Raw genomic sequence first — 14,071 nt, 5'->3', positions numbered from 1 at the left:
TGCTGCAGAGGGAGAGTTCACATCTGGTGTTGTGCTGAAACCCAGTCTTGTGTTTTGACTTAAGGATAAAATGCCAAGCCCACTTTGCTGAGTTAAAAATTACTTGCATTTTTGCCTTGTTCTCTTTCATCCTGGGAATTATCACAAGGCAGAATTTTACAATGAAATCTGTAGGCTAGCTAGATCAGTATCATGTACTTGAAAAACAATTTTATTTTTCTATCGCAAATGTTTCTTTGGGTCAAGGTTTAAGAACAGATACCAGTCAGAAGCAAGACCCAAGTACCATATTCTATAAAGTTGGTTAATATTCTTATACAAGCTATATTCTGACTCAACAATTCCAGGAAATTTAATTAGACTAAATTTCCAGCCTAGAATTCATTGTCACTATATTCAAAGATTTTGAAAAGCACTAAATTAAATAATATTTAACATTTTTAAGCCTTCTTTTAAGGCTGCATTTTAAGATTTTTGGAACATTCATTTCTTTGGCATGTGAGACTAATGCTCTTTTTCCTCTCACACTGTCCAGGATTTTTTCCAGTACATGTCATAGGGAGAACACTATCAGAAGACAGTCTAACTGAGTAATAATCATTGTTGGGTAATGTCAGTAGATGTGGAATTGATATACGCCTTATTTATGAAATAGTATTATCTTTACTTAAAATAGCAAATGATATAGCACTCAGACTGGATATTTAATTTTTTTTAACAAATAAGTATGTGTTTAGAGATATACATTAATTATATTTCTGATATAAATTTACTCCCCCAGTACATAAATATATGTATTATTTGTGCTGTGGTAGTTTAGGTGGAAAGAGTAGTAGTTTCATAGCCTATACTGTGTTAGAGATGGGACACACAATATAAGAGGGATTTTATTTCTGTTACCAAATCATTTGGGGATAAATTTAAAACTTTTAAAGAAACTCTTAAAATGATTAGCATTAAGGTAGATAGTGTGGTGTCCCCCCAAACCCCCCCAAAAAAGAAGTGCCCTATTACTTCAGGAATGCCCATCAAATAAGTACATATTAGTTATATGACTGGCTGGCTATACTGAGTTGTCTTGTTCTTAGGGGGAAATGGTTGCTTCTAACACACAGAAAGAGTCTCTGCTGAATTAAAATCTTTCTCTGCAGCAATATCTGTTGAGAGGTGCTGACTGTTTTGCTACAGCATGCAACTCAAAAGTGGCTGGAAAATGCAGCTTTGGGAGTCTACAGATCATTGCAGGAGCTAAAGGTCTAGTCATTCTTTTTTTTTTTAAAAAAAAAAAAAAAAAAAAAAAGGTAACCCGCAGCAGCTGATATCCATGGAAGTCTACACAGGTTTGTGCCAAGAATATGCCTGTGTGAAGGGCTATTGTGAGTATAGGATTAAGGTCTTTTTGTTTTGTAATAGGGTAAATTTTTCGCAAAACAGAAAGATGGAAAATGAGGTACATGGATGCAATAATGCATTATCTTTTAGTAAGCTTTCGAAATTTGGATTTGTTTACTAGTGAGTTGATGCAGGTAGTTTGATTTCAATCAGGAAATGTTGAAAACACATCAAAATCTAGCATTCGTAAGTATTTTATAATCTTTGTTATAAAGTTTTATTTCTCCCACTCTATTTCAACCAACCAGATATCATTCGATAAAATTTCTCATTAAGAATAAAACACCATTTTAACACCAGACAACTTAATTATATGAATTAAAGAAAAGGTAGAAAGCGTTAACATTTTACCCTCATTAGAAAAAAAAACTTTTTAGAACTTGAATTTTAAGTTACTGCTTTATGAAAATTTTAGGTTCTAGCTATGATATTTATGATCTCCATATACTTAAAGATAGAATATTTAGAAAACAAATAAAACAAACTAAAGCCTTAGATAGCCCAGTCTAGGATTCCGGAATAGTTCTAAGAATCAATTGGTGTGATTCAGAATATATGTTTTTTTATGACCTCTACCTTAGAAAGAAGATGAGACAGCAGATGCGAGAGTGATTATAAGATATACATAAAGCAAAATGCTTGGATCATAAACTTAAAATATGTTGTCATTGTTGCAGTTAGAACTAAAACTACCCATCAACCGTTAGTTGGTCTTTATTCTACCTGACTGATTAAAACCCAATCTTTATAGTCAGGTTGACTAAGTGGGTTTTAAAAATTAATGTAGTTTTCAAACTCCTGTTGTTGATGTTTTCTTTGCTCATCTAGGGATTTGGAAGTATATGTGTAATTGGGTTTTGTCCTGTACATATCTGTTTAGATCTGTGGACTCCACTAGTTCTAAAGTGTAACTCTGTAAGACTGTTGATTTGACATTTAGCAGTGACCATATGTGTACTGCACTATAAATAATGTGCTTCTTGGAGCTGAATGGTGTAGCATTACTATATGGCTTTTCTCTCTAGTCTTCATTGTGTCATCTGTAGTAAGCTATAGATTTTTTGTTTGGGGAATTTTTACAACTTGTTTGCATGGGTTCACTTTAGTAGCATTTGGTTTTTGCTTATAGAGTCTTTAATACACAATCAGCAAAGCTTACAATCCACTCAAGAGACTTAACCATTTTTGTCACTGTTGACTATGGGCTAAATGGTATAAATTGAATGTGGCTGTCAATCAACTAAAAGAAAATTCAATGTGGAATTAATAGTCATCCAGTCATTGATGTAATTGTAGTATTAGTTTTCTCTTGAGACATAATTGATATTGTTTCCTGCTGTAGAAACTTTGAGCCCCCTAAAATAAAGTAAGTTTTCATCTTTGCTTTGGCAGACTCCCATTATACGGATTGGTGGTGCTGTTGTCAAAATGACATTACTGTGAATATTATACAGCTTTTATGAAGCAGAGAAAATTTCCTGGGAAGGTTTTCTACTTGACATTTAATTAATAGAAATGTTGAGGAGTGACTGAAATAGTTTATAATGGTGTTTTGTGGGGGTTTTTGCTGATATTGTGTTTTCAGCATATATCCCCACACACAAATAGAGGAGAACAAAGGATAAAAATGTAGCACTTTAATTATACATTTAAGTTTAGAAATAGAAAAAAAAGTAAAAGCCATTTTTAGGTAATTAGGTAAAAAAAAAAAAAAAAAAGTTTGGATTTAGTTTAGCTTCTTGATTTAGCCAGAACTAAGAAGTTCATGCCTAACCAAAGAAAATGCCACACTGCCACCATTTTGGAGTCTGAAACACAGGAACTCTATAAATCATGTGGAAAACTAGCTTTTTGCCCACCTTCTTTGGGCAAAGTTCAGTTGCTTTATTATTTTAAAGTTAGCATATCCCTGCAGTTCTTTATGTGCACTTAAATTATAAGCAGCCTATTAGGCTGTCATGCCCCTTTGTTAGGCATAAACTAGACTGTTAAAAAAATTTTTTTCTATTTACCTTTGTCTCTATGAGATTATAATTAAACCCAAAATTATCTATTTTATTTAAAAATAAAGATTTTTTAAATACTATTATAGTGACTAAAATAGTTAATTGTTACTATTTTAGAAGCAAATTTTAGTGCTCCTTGCCCTTGTTATGTGTAGATTACCTATTTGGGCTATAAATTGCTTACTCTAGCTTACTGTTATAAATAACATCCATGGGAATAATTGGCAAAATCACAACCCTAATTAGAGAGAGATTCATTATTTTCACAGGATGGCCATTGAATCCCTTTTCTCCCACAGTGAAAGTTCAATGAATATTTTGGTCATTTCAGAGGTAGACAAGTCCGCTTTGTTACTTTGTTTTAAGGTATTTTGGTGTGCCTTCCATGTGTTACCCATCATCCTTAAACCTATCAGATTTTTGAAAAGTGTTTATAAACTTTTTTTCTTTTTTTGGTAGGAAAAGGGACCATACTGAATACTAGCCCTTTCTGCAGAGTCACAGAGCTGCCTTTTTTCCTCCAAAAGCAGGTAGTCTGGAAATGATAGGAAAGGTCCAGATTTTCTATATTAGTCATTCACTTAATTTAGGAGGGCGAGGGGAAGAGGTTCTGGGATATGTCTATTCTGTAGCCTTTGTTATAGTCACACGGATATAGAGTGGCATGTTAATTTAATATAGTTCCTGACATTTCATTCCCTGTTCATACTTGGGAAAGTAGATTTAATTAAAGAACAGTTTTCATCTAAAGTTTTAGAAGAGAAATGCCACTGCCATTTTGTATCAGTAGCTTTTTTGAGAAGGTGACAGCCATCTTGAGTGGTTTTGTAAAAGTGGTGCTAATGTGTATAACCCTAAATTTTTCTTTTTTCTCCCTTTCCCTTTAACATTTGCTTTTCCTTTCACTGTTGTCAGTCACAACACGCTGCTCTTGAACCTCTCAGCTGGTCTTGACTCGTGAATTTACTTATGCTTTCACTCTTTAATAAATACATTAATTGCAAGCAGTGAATTGAAAACAAGACAAAAAAAAAAAAACGACCATTAGTGAATGGACAGTTTCTTACTTTGTGTTACATTTAACTGTTCTTTTGACAGCCCAGTTTTTAAAGCCAGGTTCGTATGGAAATGCTTTCACTCCACTTGCACTGCTTTTGGAAATAGCATACTGCTTCATCTGTCTGTTTATTTTAGTGCATTCATAATATAACACAGTCAGCATAATGTCTCATCTCCACTTGGCCAAAGATTAAGTTTTCTTTAAAGAAAAAAGGGAGGGCAGCAATTTTTGTCAGCATGGTTTAATACCCTAAATTTCTGCACCAGGTATGGTTGTAACAGTCTGTTAAAAGCTTAAACAATAATGTAATCAACTGCATAATCTTAGAATTCTGCTATCTTTGTCCTTCGCATAGTTATTCAGTGGTAGGAGTTATAAAATAAGGATTTTATGAACAGGTAAGTTTATTTTCATGGTAGTATAATAAAAGCTTCTTTACCTTTTCTTTTTTTTTGCCAACATCTGTATTAAAGACACTTGATTTATTTATTTTACAATAAGGTTATTTGTAAATACTTAGGCACTCAGTACTGGTTAAGGAGATGCTTTTACCGATAGTTTATGTACGGGGATAGAAGCGAAGAGGCAGCTGTGTTGGATTAAGTATTTGTGATGTTTAATAATATGGAAGTTATCAACTGGGGTTATACATAACCATAGCATTTTTTAATCTTTTCAATTCCTAGCAAAAAATAATTTCTAGTGACCTTTTATGCACCATAATGACTTCATATATGTATATTTAGAACAGGTAGTGTCTTTTGTTTTAGAAACATTTATTATCTTTGCCTCCTTTTTGTTTTTAAAAAAGTATCTTGATCCCACCCCTCCCATCAGTGAAATAATCAACTGCTCAGCCCAGTTTTTCAATTTGCATGCTGTAATAAAAGTGTAAAAGGAAATTGTCTATTTTTTTTTTTTTAATAGGGCATTGGGGACGCTTAATCTTCCTCTTCTGATTTACTGTCAGAAGAAGATAATAGTAAAGTACTTTTTTTCTTCTATAACTCCCAAGAGCATTTTATCATTGATATGGAACTACAAGGGAAAAAAAAGTTTAATATGAGATGTTTGATTTTAATACAAAGATGTATGGTTTTGGTAGCTATATTTATAAATTGATTTGAGGAAATATGAGATTATTTTCAAATGGTAATATCAGGTTAATACTATAAATTATATTTGAATACACATAGAACACTATGTGTTAATAACTTTTAAATATCTTTTGGATAAGTAGCATCATTTTATCTGATACAGCTAATAGTTTTTTATATTTTTCTCTGTACTGGACAGTATTTGCAAAAAGCAGAGTATTGGACAAAGGTCTGCAGAAGTTTCTAAGATCTTGAATTCTTACACAAAAGCTGACATTTAATTGTTGTTTCTGGTGTCTTTTCATGCAATTTATATTGAACTACCTTTTCCAGTGTGATCCTAGGAAGATGAGACATTATGTATATTGGTTTTTTCCCCCCTACATGCACTAATGGTTCTTTACTGTTAACTTATTGCTAGGCCTGTTTCATTCTAACATTTTAGCATTTTTGTTAGATTACATGTTGAAATGCATCACTCAGTCTGTGCTTGAGCTCATTTTATTTTTCTGTTTAATCAATTTAATTTCTTGTTTTACTAACCTCACTGTTGTTTCAGTTTAATATTGGCTGCATGCTAGTTAAATATTTATATTTTATATATATATATGTATAAAAACCAATCAAGTCTAGCCTGGATTTTGCTCTGATTGTGTTTTCATTTCTAGTGGTGGGGCAGTCTTACACTTACAACTTACTTTGTATCATGAAAGCTTGACACATAAACAAAATAACTAAACACAACATAGATTTTCTTTAAAAAAAAAAATCTTAAAGCGGTGCTGTCTAGGTGGTGGATATGATTGTATAAGTACTTTGATTTTATGCTTTTTTTTAATGTTAGTTTTAAACCTCATAAATGTATTCTTCCCTCTTTCCCCTTCCCCCTTTTTTCCTTTATTTTAAAATGTTATGTACAAAAGTTGCCCAGCACACCATCAGAAAGGACCCTTACCCCCCTATGTTCTTTCCATATAAAATACTAGCCAGCATTTCTTTTACATTAGTGTCCCTTTTATTGGGCACATTTACCCTAATATTAGCACCTTTTTTGCATGCATATATGTAGAATTATCTCTTGCTTATCACCTTTTTAAATGTCACTAGGAAGGGAAGAATATATTATTGGAATATTTTTGGTTTGTCTCTCTGTTCTGTCTGTCAGGATAATATTGGACATCGCTTACTCCAGAAACATGGGTGGAAGCTGGGCCAGGGATTGGGAAAATCTCTTCAAGGTAAGTTATTTAAATGTACAAAAAGAAATAAAGAAAGAAAATAATGTTTCTGATGCAGAACATGTGCCTTAATATATTTGTTGTCTATTTTAAAAAAGTGTTTGGGTTTTTTTTTCCCCCTGCTTTCTCCCCTCTTAGAATAGACTATGTTTCCTATAACTGTATTTTAACTCACTATTAAGCAAATAATTTTAAGAGTAAGCTGCTTTGTCATGAATACTTTCTGGTCAAACATATTGTGTATGGCTCAATCTGTTTTAATTTTGTGGTGGAAGTGATGGGTGGGCAAAGTAAAAGAAACACGTAGCAGTGTGTGCTTTATGTCATTTAGCGATGTTGTACTGTGGCTTTAGTATTATAAAGCAGGATTCCCCAACCCCTGTGTGGCAGACCGGTGTCTGTCCGAGGCCTGTTAAGGACCAGGCCTCACAGCAGCAAAGCTTCATCTGTATTTGCAGCGGTTCATCAGTGTTAGCATCACTGCCTCAGCTCCGCCCCAGGTCATTAGACATTAGATTATCATAGGAGCACCGGTCTCTGGTCTCCAAAAAGGTTGGGGACCACTGTAAAGAGAACTATTCAACAGCAGAGTTTAATTTTTGTGCCCCCATCACCACCAATTCTCCCTGAAGCTGGTTATTGCCTTGGCTGTTTTTCTCTGCAATCAGAATCCCTGTAGCAATAGAAAAATTAACCCATATGAAACATAAAATGGAAGTAGAGATTTCCTGTGGTTCTCTGAGCAGAGAAGTCATTTTGTATGGCTTAAAGTTCATGTCGTACTTTTTTTTTTTTTTTTACTATTCTAATCTTTTGGGTAAAAACAAAATACTAATATTTCTGCTTCTGAGTTCTTGCTAGTTGGAAGCCAGACAACTCCACTCACTTTTCAACTCCCTCACGTTCAAGAGCTCTTGTTTCTTTGCAGATGTGAACACTACCCAAGAAATGATGGGAATCATTGTACTTCTGCATCTGCTCATGGAGAGTCTCATTGTATAAAGAGATCTTTGGGGAGAGGTGTGCTACTGTTGACTATTTGCATTTTATAAATGGATTTCCATAATTTGAATGGAAGTTTTAATTCAAGTGTGTGTTAAAGGACGTGAGGATAGGGCATGAAGCAGATCTTTAAAACCTTTGTTTTAAAAATTATACAAATTCTGTTTAGTGGTGACATGAATGTGATGCTTAATAAATTTTTTCAGATTAATATTTTTATTAGCAAGTATGAACCTATTTGGGAAGGGAGATAGATTTGATTACTATTAAACGTATTTTCCCAGTGGCACAAGAACTCATTGCAAACAATATAAATAATACAATGAAGAGCAATTTGTGTGGCATAGACCATAGATTTTTTTAATAGTCCAGAAGAGAGAGAGGGCAATCAGGACTGAAATAGAAATGACTTCTTGATAGAATTTGTCCCAGTGGTTTGTGTAGTTATGTGTTGAGTTGAACTCAATGGAGGTGATTGTTGAGAAGAAAGTCAAAAGACTGGATTTGATCTTTCCCTGATATTTGAAACATCTTTTCCTATTCAGAGATGCCTGGGAACATTATTGATTGTTATTCTCTTAGTTCAGGCACACAAGAGAGTAGAAATTTTGAGGCATTTCTTACGAGCTAGCAAATCCACTTGTATCCCAGAATTTTTCAATGTAAACATTAGAGACTTTAGAGTACAGTTGGAACCCGCAGAGAGACAGAGTCAAATTTAAGAAATGAAAGGTAAAGGATACTCACATTTTGGAGTGACGGAAAATTAGTAGTAGTATTTTATTTTAAGAATGCTTTAGAATTTGTGGTTCTCTTTAAACTTTGAGCTCCTTGAAAAGAGGAATTATATTTTCTCCATATTTTATTTCCATCTCCATGGTAACAGATAGATAATAAGTACTCAATAACTCATAGATCCATTATTCATCTAAAATCCAAGGGAAATTCAAGCCAATTTTTTTTATCTTTTTAATTGTGCTAAGAAGCAATGTAAAATTACCCTCTTAACCATTTTTAAATGTACAGTTCAGTAGTGTTAAATTCACATTATTGTACAAAGCCCATCTGTTTTCAATGGCTAGTGCAGTGTCTTTATCCTTCAAAAAGAATGGAACCTTATTCTATTACTAATGTTAAGGGTCAAGTTTAATTGTCTTATAAATGGCTCTTTATTTTCTAGTGTTAGATTCAATAGTATATAGGCATTGTGCTGGTTTTTCTTACATAATTTTTCCTGTAATGCCCTCATGATTTGACCAAGACTATAGTCACTTTTATGGCATATTGAGGTAACTCATGACAGACTTTTGCTCTGAATAACACACTGAAGAAAGCCGTGTTGCTCTGGTGAACATAATAATCTCCCCTTAGTACTGTATAGACTAGTCACTGCATAAAATTTCTAGGATAATGGCTTTGTGAGTTCTTTGTATTTTACTAGTTTATTGTCAACTTTCAGTTCTCATTTTTATTTGATTTTAGGGCTCTAATATCTTTAATATTTGAACTTGATCTCTTGGAATTTTTCGTTAATGTTTAAAATTATTTTGACCAATGCAGAAGTTTTTCAAAGTGCCAGTTCTTGGGACTATAGTGCAGATAACCTTGTCACTGGATAGGTTTGGGAACAGGGCATGCTGACTCTGGAACGAAATTATTTGTGGCAGGATATAAAATTGCCCTTTGTAAGGTGGTTTCATTTTTGTACTTGAATTTTCCTTATTACTCAGCTTTTATTCTCCCTTAATATTTATTAAAATATTTCAAAAGTTAAAAGACCTATAGAAAAGATATATTGACAAGCCATCTTCCTTTGTGAAGGAAACAACACAAAGAAAGGCCTGTTGATGAGAAATATTATGGGCAATTGCGTATTTCTACATGTTTAATTTAAAATAAAGCAATAATGAATGATAGTTGTATTTTGTGGTAGTGGAATGAATTTAGGTCTTAAAATTGTTTTATGACCTGGTAACTTTGTGAAGGAATAGAATGTAGCTAAAAATCTGCTGTGAAATATATTTAGTCAGTAGGTATAGCCCAAAAGTGATGCTTGTACTTTGTTATATTGTCTAAGAGCTACTTGATGATTTGGCTGTTTTTTTTTGGCCACAAACAAGGTTAGTCCCTGAGAAAAATGAATGAGGTCTGATATTATTTCATATCTCACTCTGTCTATAAGATTCAATCAATAAGACAACCAACAAATATTTATTGAGTTATGCATTCTGGCTGTACTAGCCGTAAATATCATAAGCCATGGACAAAGTAGATGAGGCATTGTTCCTGCCCTTCAGTATTATTTTCCAGTCTCCAGATTCTTGCCTTTTTAACTATCGCAGACCTATGAAAGTTTCTTGAGACCAGAGACCATGTTCTTATACTATATATTCCTTCCATGCTTAGAATTAAATTAAGTATGTGATTAATCTGAATATTTAATTGACAGATAGCTTTAAATTCCTTGAGAATAGAGATTCTCATTTATTTTTGTATAAAAGTCTTTGGTGTAGGGTATGAAGGTGTTTATTGTGAGCAGCATTTGGCAACAAAATTTAGGTTCGAGTTTGGTTATGCCACTTACTTTAAGTAAAGGGACAAGTTACCATCACCAAATTATTCTCAGCAACAAATGGGAATTAAAATCTACCCATCTTCTCAGAGTGGTTATTAGGATGAAGTAAGTTAACGTAAGTGAAGCTACTTTATAAAAACTGTAAAATGCTACATAAATGCTTATTGTTATTAACCACCTATATTGTATGGTATATATGTTTAGATATTTTAACTGAATTGGAGATAATCCATCTTTAGGTTTTAATCAGAAACCTAAATGTCATAAAGTAGAGAAGGCACTTAATCATAAGTAGAGAAGCCACTGTCTTGCTACTCTCTATTTCCCAGAATTTATAACAGTAGTAGCTAATATGCACTAGATATTTGACTCCCAGCTCTGTGCTTTTAATGCTTTATGTGTTTAAGTTTTAGGGTCTCTAAGCCCCTAACTTTGAGAGCATTAGTTAATGCCACTTCTAAGTCTGAATTTAAAATATCTAAAAGGAGCCTCAATCACTAAATAGTGGTGTTGGGACAGTTCAATAGCAATGCAGAAAAAAGAAGTTGGATCTCCACTATCATACTTAAAATATATTCCAGATGAATAAAATATTTAAATGTAAAAAGTGAAATCAAAATTATGAACATGAACAATGGGATATAGTTATTTTAAAAATCATCTTGGAATGAGGAAAACTTCTATTAACCTCAAACCCGGAAGCCATTTAAAAAGGATAAATTTAACTTCGTTTCATCATTAAGTAAAAACAAATAACAAACTGGAAGAAATATCTGTAACATCTCATTACAAAGAAATTTTCTTCATGTATTTAATAAAATACATACCCAGACAACATTCTAAATGGTTTTCCATCTTCATGATGGAATAGAAAAGGTGAAATGATATGAACACTTTATAGAAAAGTAATGCAAATGACCTTTAAGCATATGGAAATCTTCTCAATCCGTCTTGTAATAGATGTATGTATATTAAACTACGAGATACCATTTTTCATGTGTTGAATTAGAAAAGGTTAAAAAAAAAAAAAAAAAACCCTAGTCAGATTTTGAGAAGGAGATATAGCATAGCTAGTGAGACTATAAATTGGTAAACCACTATGGAAAACAGTTTGGATTATAAAGATTAAAATGCATGTATCTTTGAATCTAGCAATTCTGTTTCTAATTATTTATCCTTAACTTATTTTTTTTTTGAAATGCACAAAATAATATATGATTGAGGTTATTATATCATGTGGTAAAAGATTGGAAACAGTCTTATATTCATTGATTCTAAGACTTTCATATTTTAGTAAAGGTAAAATCATGTGCATCTTATTAATGGCATTATAGTTGTAATTGGCAGGAAAAGCTGATAACTGAAAAGAAAAGTAGGTTTGAGAAGACAGCAAACATGGGGCTCTCCCACACCACAAAAGTATGGATTGTCAGAAAGGCTTAGTTACACTTGGAGCTGGTCTAGCCGAAGGAGCCTATAATGGCTTCTGTTCCCTGCTAATTAAATGAGCCTTGCAGTCTTTATACAGTTGCCAAAGGCAAGCATAATTTTAGTAATTCATGTATCAAATTTAGTAAGATACAGATTCTATAGAACCTTTGACCTTCTTAATGGAATTTAGTTAATATAAACAAAAGAAATGAAGCCTAGTTAGTAAACAAAATTAGTCGGAATTGGTAGTCTTCAAATAAGAGGTTCAGATTTTCTGACTAGACTAGAAAGGGAAGGGGATTGGTGGAGAAGAAAAGGGGAAATGGGTGAACTTAGATGCTATATAGACTACTTGTTTCTCAGTACAGAGATTGTCACGTTTGAAGAATACATCAGAAGACATTAAATGTATGTTAAATTCATGGCAAAATAACTAGAAAAGAATTGGCAAATTCTTCAAATGAAGATTTAGAACAAGTACATATAGAAGGCTATTTTATCATTATAGTGCCTTTTTTTTTTTTTTTTTTTACTAAGAGAGTGAATCAGCTGTAGAAGCGGATTAGACATCAAGGCAGATTACTTGAAAAGAGGCAGTCGTGAAGAATTACATGGAATTAGTTGCACTTTTATTGAACACTTACTGTGTTCAACAGACCATAATAAAGAGTATACATAACATTATAAGATACCGCCCTTTTGCAAAGTTTGCCATTTTTTTTTAGGGGATAAAGAGGAAAAAACTATTATAACAAATATTTAATTCTTATGAGTCTGTGAGATAATTACTGTCATTCCCATTTTATAGAAGAAGAAACTGAGGTTTAGAGAAGCTTATTTTAGTAAGTTGCCCAAGAGTAAGCAACCAGTAAATAAATGACAGTATCAGAATTCAAACCTCGGTCTTTCTGACTCCCAAACCCATGTTAACTACCATACTGAATGTAGAAGGCTTTAAGGCTGCACCAATTTGGAACTTTATTTTTGTAAGCCAAAGGCACTTTTCAATCAGAAAAGAGGTATAGACTTTATAGCAAGACACTAAAGATAATTTAATCTAAAATTCATTTTACAGATGAAGAAATTTAGGTTTAAGTTTCCAAACTGTCTTAGTGGTAGTGCCAAAACTCAATCTCATATTCTCTGATTTGTGATCTATTGTTCTTTCCATTATACCAACCAGGACATTTGAACAGGAGTTAGCTAGTCTAGTCAAAATATGTCTGAAAATGAAGATGGAAAACCATTTAGAATGTCGTCTGGGTATGAATGATAGCAAGGGGAAATGGAGAAGGTTATAGATATGAAGAACGATTAAACAATTATGAAATAATGTACATTCAACGTTCAACGTATGCAAGGTCCAACTAGCAAGCCCTTGTTTACTGGGTTAAGTGTTAATCCTTTGTAATAGCTAGCATTTATTTAGTGTTTACTGAGTGCTTGCATCTGGATTATCTAACTTAAATCCTTTTTCTGGTAGATACCATTCCTGTTTTACAGCTGAGGTTACAATTCTGAGCCACAGTCTGCCCAAGGTCTTATAACAAATAAGTAGAATAATGGTGCCAAAACCTATGTTTTTAATTAGTATGCTGTAATGGATCTAAACTCTGTGGTGGCTCACTTCTGTTTCCTAGAAAGATGTGGTGGTGAGAAATACAAGTACTATGGAATCGAAATATACAGTTGTTACTCTGTCCAAAAAAATTGGAAATAGCTTTGAATGTGATATCTGTATAACTTGAAGTTATACATATTCTTAATGATCAGTACAGGTTTGTATATATTCACTAGAAACTTGAGGCTAGATTGAGGGATAAGAACCTTGGCCACATTTTTAGTGATGGTTGATAATTGGTTTCCAGGGGAAAAGAAAATTATGTAACTTCTGTCTCATACTATAATTTCCTCCCCTTTTTTCTTATACTTTCTTTATCTCCTGTGGCATTTTCAATAATTTAATTTTGTATAACTTCCTAAATGATAAGAATTGCTGTGCATTTACGTGTACCTCTTATTACTTTCCATATTTTTTTATTCCACATATATTTATCGAATCTTTAAAATGTGCTAGATCTGTACCTAGTCTTAAAAGTTCAAGGATGAACAAGTGAACAAGATACAGTGTCTGCCCTCCAGAGGCTCATGTTTAATAGAAAGACAAATGTAACAAATAAATGTAATACAGTATTAATGATATTATAATTGTGAAGTTAAAGGTAAATACAGTGGGGGGCTTAATAGAGAATCAAACACTTAGAATTTTA

At 32.8% G+C, this 14,071-nt stretch overlaps 1 protein-coding gene across 7 annotated transcripts in view; it reads left to right on the top strand.

Moving 5' to 3' along the window:
• GPATCH8 (G-patch domain containing 8) overlaps positions 1-14,071 on the top strand; it is a 73,379-nt gene that overhangs the window by 21,068 nt on the left and 38,240 nt on the right. For 4 of the 7 annotated variants that reach the window (XM_036223848.1, XM_016139750.2, XM_036223850.1 and 1 more), the window contains 2 exons: positions 4,497-4,514; positions 6,721-6,793. Coding sequence is in view for 1 of the 7 variants with exons in the window: in XM_016139734.2 (XP_015995220.2) it covers positions 6,721-6,793 (73 nt within the window). In the remaining 6 variants the exon portion in view is untranslated. The remainder of the gene's footprint in view (positions 1-4,496; positions 4,515-6,720; positions 6,794-14,071) is intronic. The other 3 variants (XM_016139734.2, XM_016139749.2, XM_036223847.1) reach the window with 1 other exon arrangement.

The sequence above is a fragment of the Rousettus aegyptiacus genome, unplaced genomic scaffold (genome assembly GCF_014176215.1).
Source record: "Rousettus aegyptiacus isolate mRouAeg1 unplaced genomic scaffold, mRouAeg1.p scaffold_m13_p_6, whole genome shotgun sequence".
Lineage (NCBI taxonomy): Eukaryota > Metazoa > Chordata > Mammalia > Chiroptera > Pteropodidae > Rousettus > Rousettus aegyptiacus.
The sequence above is the reverse complement of the archived record's forward strand: the minus strand, read 5'-3'. Positions and strand labels throughout refer to the sequence as shown.